This window comes from Parasteatoda tepidariorum, chromosome 7, assembly GCF_043381705.1.
Source record: "Parasteatoda tepidariorum isolate YZ-2023 chromosome 7, CAS_Ptep_4.0, whole genome shotgun sequence".
Taxonomy (NCBI): Eukaryota; Metazoa; Arthropoda; class Arachnida; order Araneae; family Theridiidae; genus Parasteatoda; species Parasteatoda tepidariorum.
Window position 1 is genome coordinate 63,023,018 of NC_092210.1, and position 26,073 is coordinate 63,049,090.

The following is a 26,073-nucleotide window of genomic DNA, read 5'->3' on the forward strand; positions in this document are numbered from 1 at the left end:
TTAAAGAAATTGAATTATTTTTCTAAATAGTCCATTAATCCTGAAAAACCGAAAGGAATAAACGAAAATTTGACGTGTTTATAGAATTTTCGTAACCCCCACCCCCGTAACTTCACTTAGAGTTATTGTTAAAGGAACAAGACAACTTAGTGATATGTAATGTGATTAAGCTTAAAAGAATTAAATTGTCTCCACTGTAAAATTGCAAAATGAATACTTTCGCAACTAATCTACGAATAATTAAATTAAGACATTCTTTTATTGCTCTAAAAATGTGTCGTTTACACGAGTTCGTTTAAAATAATATGTATTTTTTTACTGTTTTGTTTGTTAGAAACACCTTCATCACGAGAACGATTTTTAGGGAATAAATAAAAATATGAATTTAATTTTCCGTCATGCTATTGGTTAATTATAAAATGATGAAAGCAAGTAACATGCATTTGATGCCTTAAATGTAGGGATAAAATTATTTATTTCATTTTAAAAGCATAAAAATTGTCTTTTAGAAGAAATATATATATATATANCTATTATATATATATATATGAGGCTCTATGAGGCTTCACACTGGTGATATTAAAAAAATAATAATAATGAATAAATAATTTAAATTTTTTAAAATTGCGTACTATTGATAATTCAAAAATCTTTTTGTTTCACTATTACGAAGAAATGAGAAAGAATGTAATAGTTTCCTCATATCCAAGGTAAATTCTTTATAAATCAAAATTACGAGATAATAAAATATATTTAAAATTTTTCAGATGATTCGTTTGAATAGGGCCATAAATGCAAAATTTTTCTAATCGACGCAAATGTTATGTATATAAAATATGAAAATTAAATGATAGTATCTGAAATTAGAAGGACAGAAGAAAGTATTTTAAATTAAATTTAAGAAATTTTTTTTTAAAAAATGAAGGTGAAAATTAGATTCTAAGCAATTCTATCCTAGGGATACAGCAGAAAATAATTTTTGTTAAAAGTTTTTCGTTAGTACTGATTTATCTTACTTCTGTTTTTCATTAAATTGTTAATTTTTTTATTTTAAAATTTTCATACGGCGATCATTAATGTGTATAATTTTATGCTTTAACTTACTTTTTTTTACAAATAATCTAAAATATATTTCAATGACCACAATTAGCTTAAATGGAAATGGTAAAAACTACTGCTTCGTTTATTATACTATTCATATTTTTATGAAGCATTTATATTCATTTAAAAACTCCGATTTAAAGTAATCAATTTTGAAACGAACGTTAATTATTTTTGCATTTGAAAATGCCAATAAAAATATTGTTATTTAGAAAGAAAAAAAACTCTTCTCAGAATTTAATTGCCAAATTTATTGAAAATGTTTCTTTTATTAAATTAGATTCGGGCCTGTAATGGGGAAATTTTATAATCGAAATTCTGACCACTTTTCAACTAGCAAGTACACTCAAATTTCTTTTTGCAACACTATGCCTGGAGGCAATAAAGCTTTCATTGGTATCATTAGAACTAACGGAAGACATTTATCACCAAATAGAATATTTTGTTAATCCAAATTTTCGATCACCTTCCGAATAACTAAGGTACTCCAACTTCAATTGCAGCTCTGTGTCCTAGAACAAAATAAGTTTTAATTTCTTACTAACCACCACAAGCAGATTTTGTCTCTATTATCGCTTCTGAAATTTATCGCTTCTGAAATTTATCGTTGCTAATTATTTTGACTAGTTTTTGAGCAGCTAGTGTGCTTAAATTGTAAATGGAGCTCTGTGTTAGATGACAATACAAGTATCAATCATTTTCTGATCAGCTCTTAACAGATTTTTTTAGCTACTTCAACGTCTAAGAAAACTTGATGCACATCGAAATTTCGATCTCCTTCTAACAAGCTACCATGCTCAAAATTCAAACTAGTGTCTGATGCTAATCCAATTTAATATTTTTTTTAAATAATGCGAATAAAATTAACGGCTATACTATCTGTTATTTTAAATTTAAGTAGGAACGAAATTAAGTAACTCAAAGAAACTTAAAGGCATAAAACTGAAATAAAAATTTTAAAAACTGCTCTTTCAAATTTTTTAAAATATTTTAAATTGGAAAAATTGTTTAATTTGTGTGTTACCTAAAATGGGTATCAGGTCTTAACTAACAAAAATCGCATCATTTGCAGTAAAAAAATTTCTATCACCGTCAAAACCCCTGACGTCTTTCGAAAATGCTGAGGTCTTCATATTTTGCTCTAGGACTCAGAAAACTAAAATTGTTTCCTACTAAGCTCACTTAAAAAACGTAATTTTAATACATTTTAATTTGTTGTTTTTAGATGAAACATTTTTAAGCCCGTTATTATTTTTACCCGTGCATTTTTGGTAAATTAGGGTCATAATTTTATATCAGATTGCTTACCAATTAATGTTAATAAACGCTGCAAATTTAAAACAGAAGTTGCATATCCAAAAAAAATTTAAATAATAATCTTGCCCACTTCTACTATTTCAATTCAATTTGTTAACTCTAACGTCAAAGTAGACAATTAAGAAAAATCCACCCAATTAATTTTTCAACCAGAATATTAAAAAGGCTCTTAAAATGTAACTGTATAAGATCCATCTCTTCGTCAGCAAGATATGACTGCTCTTGGCGAATAAGTACGCGTTGGGTAAAATTAGAGATCTTTTTTATGTCTGATTTAGAAAGGCACTTCCCCGATGGCGTTTTTAATATACACTCTATTTATAGATTAAATTGAATAGAATTTATCCCTGCTATAATTAATGAGTCTATAAATTTACAAATTATGGAAAGTGTAGGTTTGATAAAATACACAAAAGTGTAACAAACATCTTCGCTCTTATGAAAATATTTTTTTTTAAATATGCTGCTGTAAATTAAATGATAATAACTATGAAGTGTTTAAGATTGTTTTTAATAGTTTAAACTATACTAAACCACTTACTCCGTGAATACCATTTTTGTCATAATCTCATAAATAAAGCGTAATATAGTTTAGAAAAATACGCTTTATTTCATAAATAGTTCATCGTAATTCCCTTAACAAGAATATAACATTAATTATAACTCGAAATCTTTAATTTATAGTTTAAAATTCAATATCATTTGCACCTTTACCAATAGAATTTTCATTATTTTATTTTAGAATCAAGCGAAACTTAAATAAAACCGTTTCTAAAGATGGCAAGAGTTCGGTAAGTTAGCATAAAAGTAATAAAACAGCTTAAGCAGGTAGCACGAAAAAGTAATTAGTGTCAATTGGTTGATTCATCGTTCGGTCCCGAATAAAGCCATAGGTTTCAAGTTGTTAAACCACCTGATTGGTAATTCTATTTGACATATTCAATTTATCTTTCAAGTTTCCTCTGAACTTTGTTAAATAACGCAGTTTGAAAGCTTTTCTTTTCTCGCAGAAATATTCTAAAGAGTGGAGGATAAGTTTTAAAAGTCTTTGAAAGAGTAATGCTGAAGTAAAAAGACTATTTAATTAAATTTGAGGATACTTAATGAATACTTTGTGAAGTACTAACATTCAAAACTTTCGACATTACATAATTACGTCTTGAAATGCCTCCTTATAATTATTTATTTTAACTTAGTTTTCAAATAGTTATTTTTAGATTTTCTAATTGCATGTTTCGATGCTTATTGCAAGGTTAATTGATTGTTTATTTAATAAAACTTGTTTCAAAAGATATTGTGACCTATTTTATTAATTTTATTGCTAATGAAATTTAAAATGAAAACATTAATAATGCTAGCATTTTATCATGAAAATAATTCCATTTAAATACATTTTAACTGAAAAATAAAAATTTAGAACTTCAAACCTCAAAAAAAAGTTTTTGATCATGTTTCAGATTTTACAACTGATAATTTTTGTTGTCTCAAGAGATGTACAAAAAACTGTACTTATTTTTATATATTAATATATTAATTAATTATATATCATAATTAATAATATATTAATTAAAATTAATTATTATTAAAATATTTCTAATTTGAATTCAATTAAATCAGAAGAAGAATAGTTATGGTATGAAGTTATAATGAGTTTTATAAGCAAGCGCAAAAAAAGTTTTTTTCCCCACAGTTTGAAGTATCATAAAGTTCCCAAATTTTCTAAAATAACATCAAGATACCGAGATTGAGTATAGAAAACAAATTAGAAACTGCATTTTAGTTTCTTCTGGCAAATAACTATCACTGATTTGATTATTTTGTTAGGATTAACCTCGATGCTGATTCTTCAGATATTGATGAGAGCGACCCGTAATGGTTTTAGTAATTTTTCTTAATTTTTTCACCATCATTTTAAGTATATAAATTAAAAGATTTGCTTACAGGTGTATAGCACTTCAAGTTAAATGTACTCTTTACAAAAAAATTTCTAATGTTAGACAGTCTTACTTGTTTCTCGCTTATTTCCCATTTTAGTTTCCTTTCAGAAGTTGATATGGACTTGAGTAAATTTCGATTTTCTTCTTTCAGTTCATTAACTGTATTCTGTGTGTGATTGATTTCTTCTAATAGATTTTCTAGATGAGTAAACATAGTTGAGCCTTTGTCTTCAGCCAATCCAAAGATCTCTCTCATTTGTTGGGGTGTCCTCCGACCAGATGCTCTAGCTATCTCCATATAAGTTTCTTCATCTTTTCGTAAGATTGGCTCCAAACCAGTTACACCTTTCTCTATAAGATCTCCGGTGACCGCAATCCTGTAAAAGTGGTTGTTAAACATTTCTTTTAGTAAACACTGAATGAAATTCCTTAAATATATTGAACTTAATTAATATTGCATTTGGTATTTTTATGTTTAAAGTTCCTAAGCAACTATTTACTTTTTAAAAAAGCATACATTTTAACATGAAAATATAATTTTAAAAACTTCATTCGTGAAACTTCATGATAACTCCATTTTCTTCGCTTTTTTTACTTTTTATCATATATTGCATTTTAAAAATAAATGTTTTTCAAAAGAAATTTCCAGTTAATCATTTAGCAGTGATAGGCTGTAATTCGCTTTAAAGTTTTTTTTTTTATCTGTGATAATATTAAACAGCAATTAACAGAACTTAAAAAATATATAAATTGTAAAAATAACAAATTAATTATAGCAACTAAACGCAAATGCAAGAAAACCAACATAACATGAATACTCAATTGAATTTATTTCATGCATTATTGGAATTCATAATTCTAAAAAATGTGTTCCCAATTTTTTAAAACTGCATCTTATTTTTTACTTAAAATTGCTCTTCACATTCATAAAACTCTTTTAATAAACTAGTAAAACTTGAATATAAAAGGAAAAACGTTCAAAAAGCCCGCATGGTGAATTCAAAAGATTTCTGTGTTAAAGCAAATAAGACCATTTGATCGGAATTCTCTTTATCGTAAAAAAATTCGTTTTCCTTTTTTACTCTTTCATCCAATTTCATCTTTTTTTTCCTCTTTTATAATCTGTTTTGGTCTGTTAGTAAAAAAAAACCGTTTCATTTTAAAAACTAACCTATTGTATGTCTCCGTCGTTGAACTTCTATTAATTTGATCAAAGCAAAAATAATTCATCTTGAAAAGAATTTATTTTGATTGAAAGTTTTATTTTGTATAAAAAGCCCTTCTTGTTATTTTAAATTAGAGAATTTAATAACTATATTACTCATTTTGAATTCAATTCCACTAAATTGATAAAAATTAAAAAAGAATATCAACATTTTTGAAATATAGTATATTCTTATTTTCTTCTTAAGTACTCTAAACGGTCATTGAAAAATGTCAGAATTAAATATTGTATTATGTAAATTTAAAAACAAAAGTAAAAATGAATTTTGAAATAAAATATTAAAAGTAAGTTTTACATACTTTTAATATTTAATTAAATTCTATTACCCACTTGAAAGACATTAAGGCAATAATCAATATTTCTTCATATCTTGTGAAGCAATTGTTGAGTTACAGTTTTAGTCCAATAATAATAGTAAAAAAGGGTGTTTCTTTGGAAAATTAATACCCAAGGTATTTTTTTTTTGGTAGGAAGCTCTGTTATGTTTATATAAGCGATGCTAGAACACTCCCTCACTCTGCTTTCAGCACGCTTCTTACTTTCTTCAGAGAAATGATGGCGATTTGAGGGAAAGAATTCTAAAATATGCATTTTTATGAGGTAATGAGATAAGTGAGGCAATATTTTTAGTGTATTTTAATTCTGAATTAAATTAGATCACTTCCAAAACAATCGGAAAAAGTTATTAGTTAAATTTTAAGAACCAAAAAGGTAATGTACCTGTACCTATTTATGCAACTAAAATTTCTTTCTAAGCAAGAAAGGCGGCATAATTTCCTATGAGGTTTCTTTTCCCTTTACATTTAATCGAATGAGACTATTCATGAGTTAATGGAACGAACAGTTCAAAAGTTGCAAGTATTTTCCTGTTCAAAAAGTTCTATTTTTGGAAGTGTATCTATGTACCTATTTGCTTTGCTAAATAGGAACTATCTGAAGATATGAGGTTGATTTTCCAATTAAATTTCTATGCTGAATTGGTTGGAATTGAATGAAATTAAATTTTTTGAAATGTTTTAAAGCTGTTAGGGTTTTTTGTAAAGGAACATTGTACTATTTATTCAAAGGTACCACTTGCAACATTTCAAATATAAGCCTTCTTGAATCATGTCTTCATTTTTTATATCACAATATAAGATGGGTAAATAACTAAAAAATTGTTCTTTTTGTGCACAAACCTCTCACAACTTCTAAACTATTTACCTTATCGATTCCAATCTTATTTCATCCAATTCATGTATGGAAAAATAATTACAACTAAGTTATTACAATTAATAAATACAATTAATAATTATAATTACAATTAATAATTATAATTACAATTAATAATTATAATTACAATTAATAAATATAAATAAGTTATGCATTGTAAGCAATGCATAACTTATTTTGATACTAATATTCAATGCATAAAAAAGTCAAGCACAAAATTGTACTTTTACTTAATAAAACCCTTTTAACCCCCAAAGGCCTGAATTTGTTACACACCGTGATGTAAAAAAAGATCCTGTTAAAAATGTGATTACTTGTTTGGCTTAATGAATATTTTCTTCTGTTTGCTACACTTCTTAAATTTTCAAAACAAAAAAAACACTTGTTTGATGTGGAAACAGTCCTTTATTAGAGTTGAAGAATACTCATAAAAGTTTCGAAATTCGCGTGACATATATGTCAAAATGGGTTAACTTCTAAAATAATAGTCTGATCATTTTGGAAATGGTCTTAATCAATTTAGCGTTGAAAATTTATCAGACACATTGCCTTATTTGCTCACCTACACTGATTGACTATTGCTAAGGAACAGTTACATTTTATGTAATTTAATAATAGGCATTGCTTGAAAAAATGAAACTAAGTACTTATTTAGTGAACGCAATTTGAACTTATTATAATGCAAAATGGTACAAACATTGTCGCATCAAAAAATAAGAAAATTAAATATAAAAGATATGCTCCTCAGATTATTTCGAAACAGAATATTGGCTCTTCGTGCCAGAATGAAACAAGTATGATTATTTCAGTAAGATGTATGATTACCTCCGACACTAATGCATGCTTTGAATCGGTTTTTCATGCTGTTCATTAAACTGTCTGAGTGTCCTTGAGGGATGTTTTCCCACTCCACTCTCAAGGCGGTTATCAGCTCTCGCACAGTTCAGGCAAGGCGTGTTCCATTTGAAACCAGCTTGCAAAAGGCATTAAAAGCAAACTCTATAGGAATCAGATCCGAGGAGTGCGCACAGGCAATTGTATTAGGGCAATACAATGATACCCACTTTCTTAGTGTGTCCGATACCACAGCAGTCTTGCGTGTGTCAGCACTCTTGTGCTCAATGTTGTTTATAAATGGAAATTTTGGACCTAGCACACTTCTAAAAAGACGAACATGATCCATAATAATCTCTCGGCAAAACATCTGGGATGTAGCGATACCTTGCTGTAAGATGTGAAGCAGTGTTCTGCCATTGCGCATGATACCTATCCACACCAGAACACCTGGGCCACACCTATCACGGTCATGAACGTAATATTATGCATAACATATTAACTTCTCTCTCCACACCGAGTAGTGGCTATAATAATATGTCTCAGTAAAACGGAATTTGTTATAGAACATCAGTCTGGACTACTGTCGGGGAATCCAACCAATATGTTCCTTACACCTGCATAATATTTCTCGACGATGGCGTGGTTGATGAGATATGCATCGGACAGGCTTGCTTGAATCAACTTTATTTAATCGTCGTGAGTTTGTTCTAGCAGAAACCTGTGTACCGGTAGTGGTTGCAAGGTTTACAGCTATCTTAATAGGAGTGGCATTTCTGTTCATTTTCACTATTAGGGAGGCATATCGATCTTCTTGAGGAGTGGTATTCCTACCACGACCACCGGCATGCTTTCGCATGGCATTTTCTGCTTCAGCGGCCTTTTTTGAACGCAAGATAACACTTTTTAACATTTCATTGTTGTGGCCACATTGTTGCGGTTACAGTGTTGATAATGTTGCGTGTCTACCAATATGATTATTCATTTCCAATTCACTAGTATATAAGACATGTTAACTCAATTCTAATCAGGGTACCTTTTCATAGATGAATGTTGACATTGTCGATATGACTCTCCCCTCATTAGTGACCTTTGGACGGGATGTGAACACGCCTACCTTGACATAAAGACCAATTTTGATTTGAGCACTCCTAATTCGATGAATGGTTCACATTGAACAGTTCACTTGACTCTTGTGACAGTGACATTTTTCAGCTCCTTGCTCTCTTGTTACTCAGTCACGATCACACACTACGCTGGCTCGTATGCACTCGACTGCTAATGGTGACACAGAAGCAATCACGACCATGAACCTAATATAGCTCTTACGATTAGCACTCAAAAGTGCGGTGATCTTAATACAGCATTCGCAGTTTCTCACAAAAACAGCAACTAGTGGTATCCATTCATCGAATTCTATCTCAGATAAAATTCTGGTGCAGGAGTATAGTAGCGAGTCTACCACTACAATTATTCAAATCCAATTCAGTAGTATATAAGACATGTTAACTCGATTCTATGTTGGGGTACCATTTCACAAATGAATTAACATATGATTAACATATGATATGATTCTCTCCACAATACGTTAACCTGCTTTCAGTCGCCCAACCGCTCGTCCACGGTCGTAAGCTTCGAAATGTTATCTTGCTGATATAATTATAGCAGCACCACCTTGAATGTTACAGAAATAAAGTCAACAGCCTACAGTGTTATATTAGTTCAACTCCTAACAACATGAGTTTTCGAATGAATTAAGAACTTGTATACACTACCCTTTATGCTGTTTACGGGTCCTGCTCTATCACGCACTATGCGCTTGATTTTACGGTAATTTTACGAGCCGACGGGAACGCCACTTTACATAAATCAGTTGTTCCTTAGAAATTGTCAAGCAGTGTAGTAGAAATTCAGTTCTCCCCTTCAAATCACCCTCATTTCCCTCTAAAAAAGAAAGAAGCGTACAGAGGAAAACATGGGAGTTTTCAGTTACCATTCATAAGGACATAACAAAGCTTTTAAATGAAACAAAATCTTGGGAAATATTTTTCCGAAAATTATGTCTCATTTCACTTGACTATTTCAAGTGTGGCTATAATATGATTCAGGTGAAAGATAGAATTATATGGAACAGTAGGAAAGCTAACATAGTTCAACTACTTTTCAATGTAAGAATTATTTCCACTGCAACATTTTTTTTTCTATTACTCAGCATGTATGAAATAGAACTACCATTAAATCCTAGATATTAGCTAGATTTTATGATGAGTTGTTGATGGTTCAAATGCGATTTTCTGAATAACTTATCTCGAATTTTATGACCAGTAAAATATTTCAAGACAAAAAGATATTTCTAAACCATTTTAAAAGGATTTGCATTCCTTTTAAGAAAAAGCCACAGTGTTATACATAAAAAGATATGAAAACAAATGTTTAAAATCTATAGACTGCCCGAAATGTGTTGAAACGGACAAACATCTCCAGGAATAATCATTGGATCATAATTCTCAAAATACACAATCCACATTTTCAGAGGGTGGGGGAGGTTAGAGGCTCTAGTTTTGCATCATTTATTTCTTCCTTTAAAAGTACTTCACGTTATTATTTAAAATTTTTGATTCGATGCGTACATTTTTAATCTAGACTAATACCAGTCAATATTGGGAAAAACATAAAGATTAAGGATTCATAGCAAGTGTGAAATTACATTCTGTGGGAAAATGTCTAACGTGGTTAAAAGATATTGATTTGTTCACCAAGAAAGTTTTTAAAACAATGTAATCTCACGTATTGTTTTACGGTAATTTCATGCAATCCATACAATAAAGAGAAAATGGAATGGAAATTTAATTTCGAGATTAAAATTTGCATTAGTTAGGCTGAAATGCATGTATTCATATACGAAGTGATTAAAAAGAACGCAAATTATTAATTATTGAATCGTTATCATTTAATGCGGTAAAATCAGGTCCAGAATTGATAGTAATGCACCAAGACAATTAAAAAAAGTTAAAATATTTTTTTATTCTTATTTGTTGTTTTTTTCTGGCAACTTAACGTAAACAAAAAGCGTTTTTAACAGTTGAACTCATTAAAAGTTAAGCCAACTATACTATACTTATCATCCGTCACCCAAAATTAATGAATTACAGACAGCTCTAAATAGTTTAGATTTAATGGAATCAAGCATTTTTTCAAAAGAAATGTCAGGCATAATTTTTTTTTATTTAAATTACCGTGGATTTTCCATTAGTGTTATTTAAGGAAATAAATTTCAAAAAGTGTTAACATTTTTTTTTATATTTCTAAAGCCAGAGGCCTCGACGAAATGTAACAAGTTAAAAAAACAAAGAACAAGGAACAATAAAGAAAGTTTATTATCTCATTCGGCTTCTCAGTTCCCAGTACTGTTCCACCAAGGTGCCACAAAGTCTTCCACAGTAAAACATATGATAGTCTCATCCACATTGACATGATGCCTTAAAAGATTTAATTAAGAATATTAAAAAAGATATCTAGTCGGATAGACATGTTGAGTTAACATCTAAACATTACTTCCGCCTCATGGCAGGACCAGTCGAGTATGTAAAGTTTCTCTGAGAATAACAAAATTTCTGAAGAGGTTTGAGAGACCTCAGCTTTTCTTGATGCAGAGAGGAAAAAGAATTCTTAATGAGACGCTTGATAGTGCTAAAGTGGATATTATTATGCGTTAATTGTAACACCATCATCCGTCTTCTCTAGCTCGTGAGTCTTTTCATTACCACTTAGTCAGAGATCTACTGGAGAAAAATGATCTTATCCATCCATTCAAACTTTTTTATGAATTGTTGACAATCCATGATATCCCAAGAGGTTGGGTCACGAGTCACGCCAATACACTCAATAGAAGTTCTGGAAGCGGCGTGGATGACAGCCTTTTGAAATCTATCACAGTGAACAATTAATTGTATCGGAGCTATCTATCAAGCCAAGACCTCTCTCTATCAAGGGTTGTTCGAAAATTTCCCATGGGACGTTAAGAGATCAATTTGAAAAAATCAGGAGACGATATTGAAACTTCAAAAAGTTCAGTGATTTTTAGACTGAGATTTTGATTGAAGAAGTGTAGCACCCCGTTTAGTGATATCATAAAATAAAGTTATTGTCAAGAAAGCTTAACTATCTGTTACGAGAGAAAAATGTTAAGTAATTTTGAATAATATCATCGCCCGAAAGTTTCCAGTATTTGTTTCTGGTGAACGGAATAAATTAGAATCAATGTTTTGTTGGAAATAGTGATAGCTTTCTTGATGTTTTAAAACAAATGTTTATTTTAGAAAAGAAAAATAATGAAAAAATAAAAAATGAAAAAATTGCTCTTCAGTTATAACACTCAGCACATTATGTAGGGGAAACGATCTTAGGGAAAGTTACTATGTGAGTCGATAAATCTAAATAAAAATTCAAAAAGTAACAAAAGGAATCAGATTAAAAAATTTATTAAGGAATCGTTAAGGGACAAATAACAGATCGACGAAGACTAGAAGAAAAAGAAAACGGAAAGAAAAAACAACAGTTTTAAGAAGAGCAATTAAGATTTAGTGATCTAGCAAGTAGTCCTTTAAATCGAAATATTGGCCCTACTCAGCAAAATATGTTGGATATCCACAAGTTAGTTCAGAATTTTGATCCTAAAGACTATGGAATTAAAGCCTGCATTTAGTAATTTCTGAACGTCAGGCAAAATCAGCTGAGACTTCCAAATAAGGGAGGATTACAGATCCAACTCCAGTTCTTTCACACGATGTAACTAAATTAATAGAAAGAGAATCTGGTGGACAAACTTTTAACTATGACCATGTTAAAGAAATTTTACTGAAACGTTTTTAGCGAAGTTCTTAAAGATTCCAACTTTATTCAGCACCAAAAAAAGTTTGAACAAGATTTCGTTTCTGAATTGAGGAAACATTTAAATGAATGTGTTCCAGGATTAGAAATAAAGGATTCTAAAACCGTGTTGGATCTAATGGTTGCCGAACAAACGAAAATAAAATTTCCCAATGAAGTGCGTGAGTATTCTCTAGATACTTAGTCAAAAATAACTCCATCTACAAAGTTCGCAAAAATTCTTGAAGAGTATGTACGGGGAATAAGTAAACTACTTGATCCACAACTAAATTATGAGAAAAAGAAATCCATCTGGCGAGAATAAAATGCAACAAGAAAAAAATCACAGGCAGCTGATAAAAAGAATGTCCGAAATGAAGAAAGCATAAAGAAGCTTTAATAAAAGCAAGCGAATCATGTGCAATTTTATTACAATAGTTGTTACATTGCTACTACGAATGTGGATCTATCAATAGGCTTTCACTTAAGGCTTCAGTGACCAAAACTGAAGAATTAAAAACCACCCGCTCAAGTTAATCGAATCGGAGTAGGACAAGAGAAAGATCAAATACTTAATACTTAATAGCGTTCGACAAACATAATCTTTTTGGCTCGGCCCATCGGATCAAGGCCCAGAGGTCGACCAAAGCTGAGATGGGCCGACTGCGTGGAAAGAGACATTTCAGTCTTAAAAGTCTCAAACTGGAAGACAACTGCCAGGCAGAGGCAGGCCTGGAGGAAGTTGATTGAGAAGGCCAGGGCCCACCCGGGGCTGTCGTGCCATTGAGGAAGGAAGGAAGGACTTAATCCGTACACCCGTACGGGGGAATTAAAATGCTGGTACTTCGAGATTCATGTGCAATTACTGATGTTATGTGCCGAAAATATTTAACTCCAGACTAGTGTACTGGCGATACTGTATAGTTCCAACAGCCATTAGAGGAGTGTAAAACTTGTTTGCCATTAGCAGAAGTTTCGATGTCTGGACAGTTTGGGGACATTGTAATCAAAGTGACTGTGGTTAGAAGTGAGTTAGATAAAAGTCGATATCTCATGGAGAATAGAACAGCGGCTAGATTACCAATACAAATCCCAGAATTAAACATAGTTCATATCAGATCTCTAACACGCTTAAAAAGTGAAAGGAAAAAATGTGCTCTTTTTCCAAGAAAGCAAGAAATTTTCAGGAGAAGAAAACTTTTTTCTCGTTTTACTCAGGAATAGTTCCTTTAAGGGGAAGGAGTTGTAAGAGTCCTAAAATTAATCCGGATAGTATAAGCATAAATCAAAAGCAGCACAACGCGATCAATGAAAAAGCAAGCAACTTTGAACTTCTTGGAGTTCAATAGGAAAATAGTTTAAAAAATTGTTACGAGAAGAATTGTTGTTGCTAAGAAAGCTGAATTACACGTTACGAGAGAAGAAAGTTAAGAAGTTTTGAATGTTAACAACACTCCATAATTTCCAGTACCTATTTTTGATGCCCTTTTATGGAATGCTATGTGTGGATAGAATTAGAATAGATGTTTCGTTGCATATGGTAATAGCTATTTTGATGTTTTAAACAAATATCTTCTTTTATGAAAAAAAAGCTGTCTCTTCAATTATAACATTCGTCATAATGCCTATTATTTATAATCTCCAATAACGAGAACGGAAAAAACATCAAGGGAGTCTATTTTATTTAAGAACCAGACATTTAGGATTTTATTTCATGCATTGCGTATTCAAAAAGTTTGAAACACGATATAAATCCACCTCCCTGGAGTGCCCTGGGTAACATAGAAATTTATAAACTTTTTCATACCGCTTCTACGACCTAAAATTAACAAGAACTCCGTGGAATGGCATATTCATCAATTTAAAAGTGCTTATGTAAACAAAATAATTATATATTTTCAGATAGTTTTCTAAATACTAATTCGCAAGCATCTTTCCAAAACATCAATGTTACTTCTGCTTACCTAGCATTAGATTTAATTATAAATAATTTTTAAAGAGCATGCAATAAACATAGAAGTGATAATCCTATTTTATCATTAAGAGCCGTTAATTTTTAATCAATTTTTTTATGATTGGGAGCTGGAATTGTCTTTTTGCTGTATAAAATTTAGGACCCTAGCATAAGCGATCTTACTAATTAGAAATACATACAATCAAATACAAACGCTCCTTCTTTCATTATCATAGATGTAGGCCACGTCAAGAATGAAATTTAAAGGTTCGATACGACAACTTTACTGCTTGATATTTGACAGTAGCCTAAAATTTCACTGTTTTCTTTTTCTTTTGTTGAAATGTAAAGGTCTCATCTGCTTAAAAAATAAGCCTTAGCTCTAAAAAATATTGAAAGCATTTTTTTTATTAAAAATTAATTTTATTGCAATTGGAAAGGTTGAAAATTCGCACTATTATGAAGTGCGAGGTCTTATATGGAACTATGGCCACACAAAACATTAACAGAGTATTTTTCTTCTGTGTTTGTTGAGCAAGAATACACCACCAAACATACTCTAAAGCACAATATTCACCTAAAACTGCTGATGATGAGTGCTTGGTGCTCTAGCACTGGTATGATCCATTATGATTTCATTGAACTTAGCTCACAATAGAAATATGCTGCAGCTAACTCGACGAAATAATTTACTCGACGAAAATCCTTAAAGAAAATACTCTAGAATAGTCAACAAATCGTCTTCTATCTAATTGCATGGTATTGCCAAACCACAAGCTGCACAAATGAAAATTAATCCCCATTCCATGAGCGGATACTCAGATATTTTTAATAAAAGCTAAATTTATTTTATATTAGAAATTATGAAGGATAATTATTCACTAATATAATATGGCAAGATAAAATTTTAATAAAATAAAAAAGAACAAATAGCGTATGTAGACAACAATACTGTTTCGCTTGAATTCCCTTTTCACATTTTTAACACCGCTTTCACTTTTTCTCTTTGATTAGTTGCAGTTTTCAACACTCGTACGGAAAATAAGTATTGCATTTTTAAAGAGAAAATTCCCTTTTGATTGTCGGATAATTATATATTCGTATAATAATAATCTAATTTTTGCGTTCAAATTACTTTTTCTTCTAAAATAACAAAAAAGATACAATTATCGTATAAATTTGTCTGGAAAATGCTTAAATGTATTGATATTAAAAAAATATTTTCAGCGCAACTTTGAATTCTCAAATTAGTTTTAAATTGTAAATTGTGCCAATTTAAGAGCAAATAAGCACAAATTAATCTTTTGGAATAAAAGTTTAATTAAAGCCACAGATAAAGGAAATTTGAATTAAGATACATAAAAGTAAACCTATAATGCTCTTGTGAAAGGTGTACATTCTCTGTCATAATTATTTATGAACAAGTTTTAGATATATAGATGATTCGGTATACATCGGCATTTAAAGTTAAACGATTTATTTTTTCATTTTTCATTTAATTTTTACTTTTAATGTAGAGTCCTCAAATTGAAAATTAACCATTAACAATAAATTTGCATCTAAGAATTGGATTATTAGTATGACGGAAGCTACACGCTAAGAAAATTCTGCAAATTCATTGTCTTGTAGCGTATCTACCACTACAAAATTACAACTGCAATTCACTAGTATATAAGACATGTTAACTCGACTCTATGTCGGGGTACCTTTTCATAGATGACGGTTGACATGGTCTGTAACAACACTAGCCCCACATTGGCGACTCGGACGTGATGTGAACACGCCTACCTTGACAGTAACGCCCATTTCGATCCGGAAACGCCTACTTCGATGGATGGTCCACGTGTAACAGTTGACTTGCTACTTGTGACTGCGACACTATCCACCTCCTCACACTGCTGCTATTCAGTCTCGTCTCGATTACACACAACGTCAACCTGCATACGCCCGACTGCTAAGGGCAGCACAGGAGCGACTACGACCATGATCATAATACAGCTCTCATGACTAATGTTCAAAACTCGGTAACCTTAATCCAGCTCTCCCGGTCTGTCACAAGCACAGCAACTAGTGGTATCCATATATCGAATCCTATCACAGCTATAATTCTGGTGGGGGAGTACTGTAGCGTATCTACCACTACAAAATTACAACTGCAATTCACTAGTATATAAGACATGTTAACTCGACTCTATGTCGGGGTACCTTTTCATAGATGACGGTTGACATGGTCTGTAACAACACTAGCCCCACAGTCTCATTCCTTTCCTTTCCTCCCAGCACAACCCGACCAAATAAATGACGCGACTCACTGTTGCAGTGGGAAATACCGGGAGAGCTGGATTAAGGTTACCGAGTTTTGAACATTAGTCATGTTAAGTAGTCATATTAAAGTTACATGTTACTAGGGATACGGTTACATGTAACTTTTTCAAACGTATATAGATGGCAGCACCATCAGATTCACTACATGACAAATTCTAATACTATCCATTTCTTACGCAAGAGGACACCACAAGATCAACTTATTTAGTCACATTCTTTTTTACAGAGTGGTTAAGTAGAAAAGTAAGAAACGGTTTATATTATACTGTAATACAGATTATATATAATTATTATACAGTTTTATAAATTCTATAGAGTTTGTTCTAAATTCTATAGTTTAAATTCTTTAATACTATCCATCTCTCACGCTAGAGGGCAACACTCGATATACCATATCCTATGGTTAGATTAACTTGAAAAAGCAATCTGTAGCCTCAATTTAAAGTTTTGAATTTTTCCCAGAAACATTAGCGTCTTTTATAAAGAAGATTGCGAAATTCTTCTGGAAAGTTACCAGTTTACCCGATGATGGTTACTGAGCTTACTTACTTATCCTCTACGTGCCTTTGGGGACTTAAGGCCTCTAGCATATCCCTCCAACGCCTCCTATCTCTAGCAATGGATCTTGCTTCCTCCCAGCCAAATATTCTACATTCTTTTAATTCGCCCAAAAACATGCGCTGGATGGTAAGTCTAGGTCTTCCTCTTGTTCTTTTACCATCAGGGCCCATGTAAGCGCAACAGATGTAATTTTTTCTTTGGACATTCTAAGGATATGTCCGAGCCAGCTCATCCTCGTTTTTTATTTCATCTTCTATTGTTTTTATTTTAGCTTTCTTTAATAGATTTTGACTTGATACTTTGTAAGGCCAGAAAATCTTAAAAATAAATCTTAAACATTTGTTTTGAAAGGTTTCTAATTTTTGTGTTTCGATCTTAGTCTGTTTCCAGGTTTCTGCGCGCCATATAATAGTACTGCGGTTACTGAGTTTAAGTGGGAAAATTTCTGCATTCTTAAGAAGTTACCAGTTTTCTTTTTCAGACATGTTACCAGTATGAATTAGACTTCTCATTATTTTCAGGAATTTTCCAGAATTCTTTTCGCAATGTGGCATAGTTTGACTTTTAAAATTGATAAGAGAAAGGAAAAAATTAAAGAAGGTTGCAGTTTTTCTTTTAAGAAGAAGAGAGATATGCAATGCACAAGGAATTTTTTTTTTTGGGGGGGGGAGAATATTTACCCTTAGAACTAAATGATCTTATATGAGCAAACCGGTTCACTAAAAAAAAGCATACAGATTTGTATAAAAATGAATAATTGTAAACTTAAAATTTAAAAAAAAAACTCAAATTAAACAACATTCTTACCTGCTATCTACTCTTTCTTTGTTTTGTAGTTTTCCAAAATCTTCGAATTTTTTCGTTTTTTCTAACAGCAAATTCAATGAGTTTTCATTAAGATGAGCTTTTCTAACATCTTGAGAAAAATGGTCTTGGTAAATTTTGGTTTTGTTGACAAAATTCTCTCTAGAATGTTCGAATAAGAAAATTAAAATTTCCTCCTTTATTTGCATTTGTATTAAGAATCTCTGTCTTAAGAATTCACTAAGGAATGAAAAAAATCTTACGATGAAAATTAATAATTAAAAGTTTTTAAGAATTTAATTCAATTTATTTAATACAAAATATGCTTTTTGTTACATTTAATGTAGATATAGAAAAAAATTTGTTTATTAGTTACAAAAATTATTTTATGACTTTAATTAACTTTTAAAATTAATTTAAAACTGATTCGCAATTCAAATTTTAATCAAATAAATATGTTTTTAAAAAGAAATTTGAACAATATTTACAATTAGAGTAGTTTATTTGTATTTCAATTTACACTTTTTTGCAACAAAATATAATTTAAAATATTGTTTCTCTTGAATTCATTATTTTGATTAAAGGGAAACTTAAGAACTTATTTGGTACGAATTTTTGGATAACTCAATGATTTTTTTTGAAAATTCAAACTAAAAAAAACATTACTAAAATTTTAGTAATGCATTTTTATTTTTCCTGAAATGCATAATTTAGTTAAGAAATAATGTTGCAATGTCTTTGAAAAATAGCTGAATAAGATAAAAATTAAAAAATGATTTAAATAGAAATTATATGAAGATACATTTAGAAACAAAAGCAATTTTAGGAATGTTCTAAACTTGTCGTCTGTAGTTCTTTTTTAATGTCACTGTTAATATTTACGAAAAATGTATATCAAAAATATTTTCATGTCTAGAAAAAGTAATGACTCTATGAAAAATAATAGTTATTTAGAAAATTAATGATTTTAAATTATTTTATATAATTTAATTATTTTATTATTTTGTAGTAGTTTTTCATGATTTAAAGGAAAAGAAGGGGAAAATGGGTGATTTTCAAATATTTAAAAAATTTGAAAAATATCATTTCAATTTTTTTTTTTTTTAAATTGAACTTTTATCTTTACTTTCAAGTTTAGAAAGTATACTTTTTTATTATTCTTTTCTTAAAGTTAATTCAGCTTAAACTAGACCAATGAATGTTCACTGTGCGTTTTCTTAAATTTTTTTATTGTACGAAATTATTGAAATTTTAAATACAAAAACTTTTGAAATCAAAAAATTATAAATAACTATGTATCATTGTAACATTAATTTTATAATTACTTTATAAAATTAATGTAGTCTTTTTTTTAAAAAAACTTAATAAATTGCGTATTGTTAATAACTTTAAGTATTTATAACGGTATCACGTATTATTACAAAGACCATTGCGTATTATTAACACTCAGAAAGCTCTATTAGGATATGATCCAAGCTCATTGCTGTACTCACCGTAGGGCGATTGTTAACGACCCTGTAGCGGTCAACGTAAATAGATCGAACAGAGAATTAAAGATTCATTTTAACAATTTTAACAGAGTCGTCTTTTTAATTTTAAATTTAGAGTAAATTTTGTATTAAAGATTCGAGAGTATAAGAGCCAAAGATGGAAGTTGGAGGGGAAATGGATGGAAATTGCATTGTTTAACCAGGAAAGCATTTCAAGCCCTGCTAAAATGAGCAATAAAAAAGTTAAATCAGGCAGAGTCTTGTAGTTAACCTAACAAGAGAGTTGGTTCGATGTATCATAGCTCAGGTTAAAGAATCTATGATTTCAGGAGTTCGAGAAGAAGAATTTGGAAAATTCAATAAAGAGTTAACCAAAACACAGTGAAAACTAATATCTGATGTAATTAAAAGAAGAGAAATTGTGACTTCTAACTGAGCAAATAATCTCGATTCATACAAAACCGGAAGGGACCCCTGTCGTAACTCAAGCGAATGTGACTTAGAGAACTTACACCGCGTTCCTTAGCAAAGGTGTTGAGACTTAAAATAGTTGAAAGAGGCAGAATTTCAATTGAAGACTAGAAAAAGGAATACCAGAAAAAATAAACCAAAGCTCTTTACTAGAGGTCTACCAGAGAAATTCACCTGCAAAACGCCCATAAGAAAAAATCTATTATTAACTCTGCAGGAAATAAATTTTAGTTTTATAAAGGAGAATCTGAAGAAATTAAGACTCGAAACAAGAAGCTAGAAAAATGTGGAATTGGCAGTCTAATTTTTTAAATAAGGGTGAAGCAAAAATACACACTGGGTGCTAACCGGGAATCTAAAATATTTTGATGTCATAATTTAAAACAAAAGAATTAAGCTCAGATGGAGGATCTTTTGATTGCGAAAAAATATTTATAGCTTTGTGGTACTTTTATTATTGTAAAAATATAAGTGTTGCTGCTTGTGGCTGTGCCAAAACAAACTGACCAGATTTAACTGAGGAGAAACGAGGCACTCGCATCGAGAGTGCAAGTCCAAAGCAAACTATATGAATTGCAATGAAGGGAATCAGCAATTTGGAAGTCAACTATTTACCAAGATTCATCAGCCATCCGCCAAGATTTTCTGAGATTCATCGAGCCATTTCTGTCATCCGAAGAACCAACTATGGATCTGAAATGATCCTGGAGTCAGCCCATAGATCTTATCTGTGATTGTTTTGAATAATTTTTTTATCATCGCTTTTTTTTTTTACTTTTTAGATGTTTAAGATTATTGTTGCTTTTTTGGCACTCGCATCGAGAGTGCAAGTTCGAACCAAACTATATGAACTGCAATGAAGGGAATCAACAATTTGGAAATCAACCATTCGTCATTTACCAAGTTTCATCAGCCATCCACCAAGATTCTCTGAGATTCATCGAGCCATTTCTGTAATCCAAAGAATCAACTATGGATCTGAAATGATCCTGGAGTCAGCCCATCCATCTTATCTGTGATTGTTTTGAATAATTTTTTTTATCATCGCTTTTTTTTTTTTACTTTTCAGATGTTTAAGATTATTGTTGCTTTTTTGGCACTCGCATGGAGAGTGCAAGTTCAAACCAAACTATATGAACTGCAATGAAAGGAATCAACAATTTGGAAATCAACCATTCGTCATTTATCAAGTTTCATCAGCCATCCACCAAGATTCTCTGAGATTCATCGAGCCATTTCTGTCATCCAAAGAATCAACTATGGATCTGAAATGATCCTGGAGTCAGCCCATCGATCTTATCTGTGATTGTTTTGAATAATTTTTTATCATCGCTTTTTTTTTACTTTTTAGATGTTTGAGATTATTGTTGTTTTTTTCTGTTCAAATTTTTTAACTGTTTCGATATTGTTTTTTTTTTCTAGGAGAACTTCAAAGAATTTTGAGATAAATGTTAAATAAACATTGTCGGTTCGAAAGCCTTTCAGCTTCGAGACCGCGTCCGTGAGTTCTTAGAATGGTTGGCGCTTTGCTGGTTTTGCCCTGATTGTCTGCTGGCAATAGGATCGGTGCTTTGCACACTCACCTGCGTCCTCTGCCCTTAGACTTAATTATTGCTGTTAAAATTTTCACATGTCTTAACCCTGTGTCAGAAAGTCCGCAAAAGTTTGGTACTCTCAGCTAACTGACCGCTTTCATGGCGGTACATTTTCGAATTTTAAAAAATGAGCTGTATGGTTCGGGAGTATATGAACTATATTCTTACTTGAGATATGAATAAAAAATTTAATAATAAAAATTAAGAGTTAAGTAGGAATTACAAAATTGCTTGACTTAGATATACATAAATTAAATTCGAATTGTGGGTACTTCGAGCATCCATGAAAAATATTTCTATTTTCATATTTACAACTTTCTTCAGTATTTAGTTTTTTTTAAATTGTTTGGAAGTAATAAAAAATAAATATTTGTTCTAATGAAATGATAAATTTAATATTCTTGTTTTTCAATTCTTGATGTCTTATAAGCAATTAAATAGCATACTTATTTTGGAAACAGACCTATGTTTAAAATTTTATGAAATAAGAATGAATGGTCTGTTGGGAAGCTAAGTTGAGGACACAGGTGTAAATAGGTGCTGTAAAAAAACTAAGTTTAAGCTATTTGTTTTAGAAAAAAAATATTCTTCTAAAATTGATTTCGGTTAGGACAACACACTATTGAATTTTTAAAATCCAGTTATAATAGGAAACGAATTAAAGAATGAATCCGAAAACATTTACTAAATTGAAAAAAATTTCTTAGCATAGTACTCATTCAAAAGAAATGTTTTTTTTACATAGCTATGAACAAACAAGATCAATTCGGATGTGCTTTGCAGTACTTTGAAAAAAAATAAACAAACCATAGAAATTCGTATTTTTCCGAAAAAAATAAAGCTAAAAACTTCTTACTTTCAAAAGATTTAAAAAAAAATAAACAAACAAACTTGTGTACACTTGAAAATGGTGTTCTAAATCAACAAAGTAACGGTAAATATATTTTATTTATACATATATTTATCAGCTCTTAATACATTTAGTAATTCTGGACAAATTTTATAGAATTATTCTTAACACTTAGCACAAAGTGATATATCATTTTCCCAAATGGCACTCGATATAAGATAATTATTAAACTTAAAACGAAACAAAAAGTATTAATAACTAGGAGGCTTCGCCCCCTGCTCGCTGGCGCTCGCCAACCCTCTCAACTGCTTTCGCAGTTCATTTCGGATTGCTTTGCAACACGATGCTCGCTTTGCTCGCTCATTGGATACGTTCTTAACGTCTAGCTTTTGTATACTTTTTTGAACACTGAAGTTCCGAAAACTTTTCACTGTAGAAAATTCTAAACCTGTGTATTTCAATATTAATCTGGAATTGCAAACAGTTCACATATTTTTCTTAATCACACTATTCTAAATTTCAGTTGTTGAGAAAAGTGACTGTTGTAAGTTTTGTTTTAAAGCCTTTCCCACCAGAGAGCTAAAACTATGTGTTGTAAAACAATATGAAATAGTACTGAACGCCGGATGTAAAGCATCGGCTTCGATGAAGATAATTTTGTGAGAAATTTTTTGATAATTCGATAAGAATTCACCCGATTAGACATATGATTCTCACTACGTGCTCTTGCGCGCCGAAGCCTATTGATTAAAACGTATTAGCGTTTTATATAATGTAGATTAGCCATATGATGCTCACTACGTGCTCTTGCGCGCCAAAGCCCATCAATTAAAAATGAAAACTGTTGCCAACGCGAGAAAAGAAATATCATCGGCTTTATTGATACATACGTACGTATTAGCGTTTTATATAATACTAGGAGGCTCCGCCCAATGCTCGCTAACGCTCGCCAACCCCCGAGAATTGCTACGCAATCCTATGTGGTTCACGCCGTGAACCATGGCTCGCTGCGCTCGCTCGCCAATGAACACAATGTTCTAGCACAAAGACATAATATATTATCATCAAAGACATAGTATTTTATCATCAAAGACATAGTATTGTACTTATGTAGAAGAATTCTACCAATGTTCTTATTGGCTTTTAAAAAAGTATATTAGCTATTTAGATTGTACATGGTGAAAAAATCAAAACATTAGCTAAATAAGAAACATATTAGCAAAATAAATTATCAAATATTGCTTCACTAATATTCTGCATTTTAAAGCGTGAAAATTCAATGCATAAATAAACGCGAAATATAAAAAAATTCAATGCATTCAATACAAACACTTAAACGTTTTTTAGACGTTTAGGTAGCTCCCAGTAGAAAAATATCAATTCAACAGCGGCCTTTTAAAGCATTCTCACTTCAATTAATTAATTAATTCCTAATTGAGTTTAAATTAAATATTGTCATGTTTTTAGTGCATGAATCTGAATTGAACAACCTGATAATGCTCACTCTGGTTATTGTTATCTGGTTGCTCACTACGTGCTCTTGCGCGCCGAATCCAATCAATTAAAAATGAAAACTGTTGCCAGCTCGAGAAAAGAAATATCATCGGTTTTATTGATACATACATACATACGTACGTATTAGCGTTTTATATAATAAGATAGATATTAACTATAATAAGTGTTTTCAATTGTTATAATAGGAAAAAAATATTAAATCGCTTCAAAAAAGCAAGTAAATTTTGATGATATAATAAATTACAAAAAATAAATAAAAGTAAGGTAACTCAGCAGAAAGTATTAAACGAAAGGTTATAAAATAAAATAGTTTTAAATTGAAGAAAAAAAACCTTTGCATATTATGGACTTTTTATCACATATATGTTGATCTTAAAAAGTGCAAAATTATTAATTTACAATTAAAATCCATTTTCTAGGAATCAATCTTCATAGTTTGAGGGAGTGATCTCAAATATACTAAATAATTAAGGCCGACGATATTTTAGGTTACGGAATCAGACACAAAAACGTACTTTCTCTCAATAAACATACCTTTCTTTTCGTCGGATTCAGCTTTCTGACCCCGAAGATAAAGGGGGTAGCAAGCAGCAATCCGGGAAATGGTCCTAATAGTTTGGTCAAGAGAGCAATCCAAAGTTTGAATCACTTAAAGTCAATTTTACTTTTAGAGTATTTCGCAATATCACGAGAACTTTTTAATTATTAATTAAATTATTTTAGCTCACAATTACGAAATACATTCATTCAAGGATAACTCTTCGAAAAATATAACTTTTTGTAAATATTCATTTTTTATAATTTTATTTAATAATAGTCGAAAAAATTTTGAATTGTAAGTTATGCAATTTTTTACGTCATTTTAGAGAATGTAATTTCAAATGGCAAAATACGAACTTTGAGCGAAATCAATGAAATAGTCATGAGAAATTTAAATTTGAGAAAGTCATATTTTTAAAATTCAATTTCAAGAACTATTCGATCAATTTCACACTAATTTTGTATTTTGCATTTCGAAAATTACATTCTTTTAAATGGTGTAAAAACTTGAATACCTTACGATTCAAATTTTTTTGACTATTATTAATTAAAATAAAAAAACAATTATAAATATTTACCAAACGTTATTTTTTGAATAGAATTATATTTGGATAAATGAATTTTATAATTGTGAGCAAAAATGTTTCAATCCACTTAAAAGTTCTTGATATGACGAAATGCGCAAAAAATAAAATTATCAATTAAGAGTTCCAAACTTGGGACTGCTTTTCTGACCAAGCTAGGACCCTAATTCACAGGCTGTGGCTACCCCCTACATTTTAAGGGTCAGAAATCCAAACCCATCGAGAAAAAAAAGATGTGTTCAAAGGGAGAAAATACGTTTTTGTGTCTGATTTCGTAACGTAAAATCTCGTCTACACTAATTAATTTGCATAATTGAAATCACCCTCTCGAATCATTATGATTAAATCCTAGAACGTGAAGATCCGATCATTGGATCTAAATTTATTTAGGATGATCCGTTTATTTTTTTGTGCACATTGTCGTAATTTCTACGCAATAAATGCATAAGAAATACTTGTCTTTTGAAACGCGTTTTTGGTCAGTTTGAAAATGTGAATGATAATTTTACTGCAACCCAAGCCTTTCATTCAGATTAAAATTAATAAATATTTATTCGCGTTTTAAAATGATATGATGAAATAAAAGTAACTTAATTTTCCAGAATATTTAATTTGAGTCTTAAATCTTAAGGAATTTCGTATTTTAAAACCTTTATCCTTTAGGCAAAGAAATTATTGTGATGCATAATGAAACACATCAAGCATTAGCAATTTAAATGACAAAGAAAAAGAATTCGCTAAAAAATTTTTATAATATAATAGCAGTAAAAAATTATAGTAATTAAAAGAGAGTTATCAGAAAAAATGTTTATTTTTAAAAAAAAAAATTTTTTCATTTCACTAAAAAATTTTAGTACTCTCCCATGCAGCATGAAAGGGCAAATAAACG

At 30.5% G+C, this 26,073-nt stretch overlaps 1 protein-coding gene across 1 annotated transcript in view; it reads right to left on the bottom strand.

Annotated features, from left to right (window-relative positions):
* Nucleotides 1-26,073, bottom strand: part of LOC107454595 (interaptin-like) — a 69,162-nt gene that overhangs the window by 29,085 nt on the left and 14,004 nt on the right. The window contains exons 5-6 of the mRNA XM_071183509.1: nt 18,143-18,301; nt 4,426-4,732 (exon numbers count right to left, since the gene is read on the bottom strand). Of these exons, the coding sequence (XP_071039610.1) occupies nt 4,426-4,732; nt 18,143-18,301 (466 nt within the window). The remainder of the gene's footprint in view (nt 1-4,425; nt 4,733-18,142; nt 18,302-26,073) is intronic.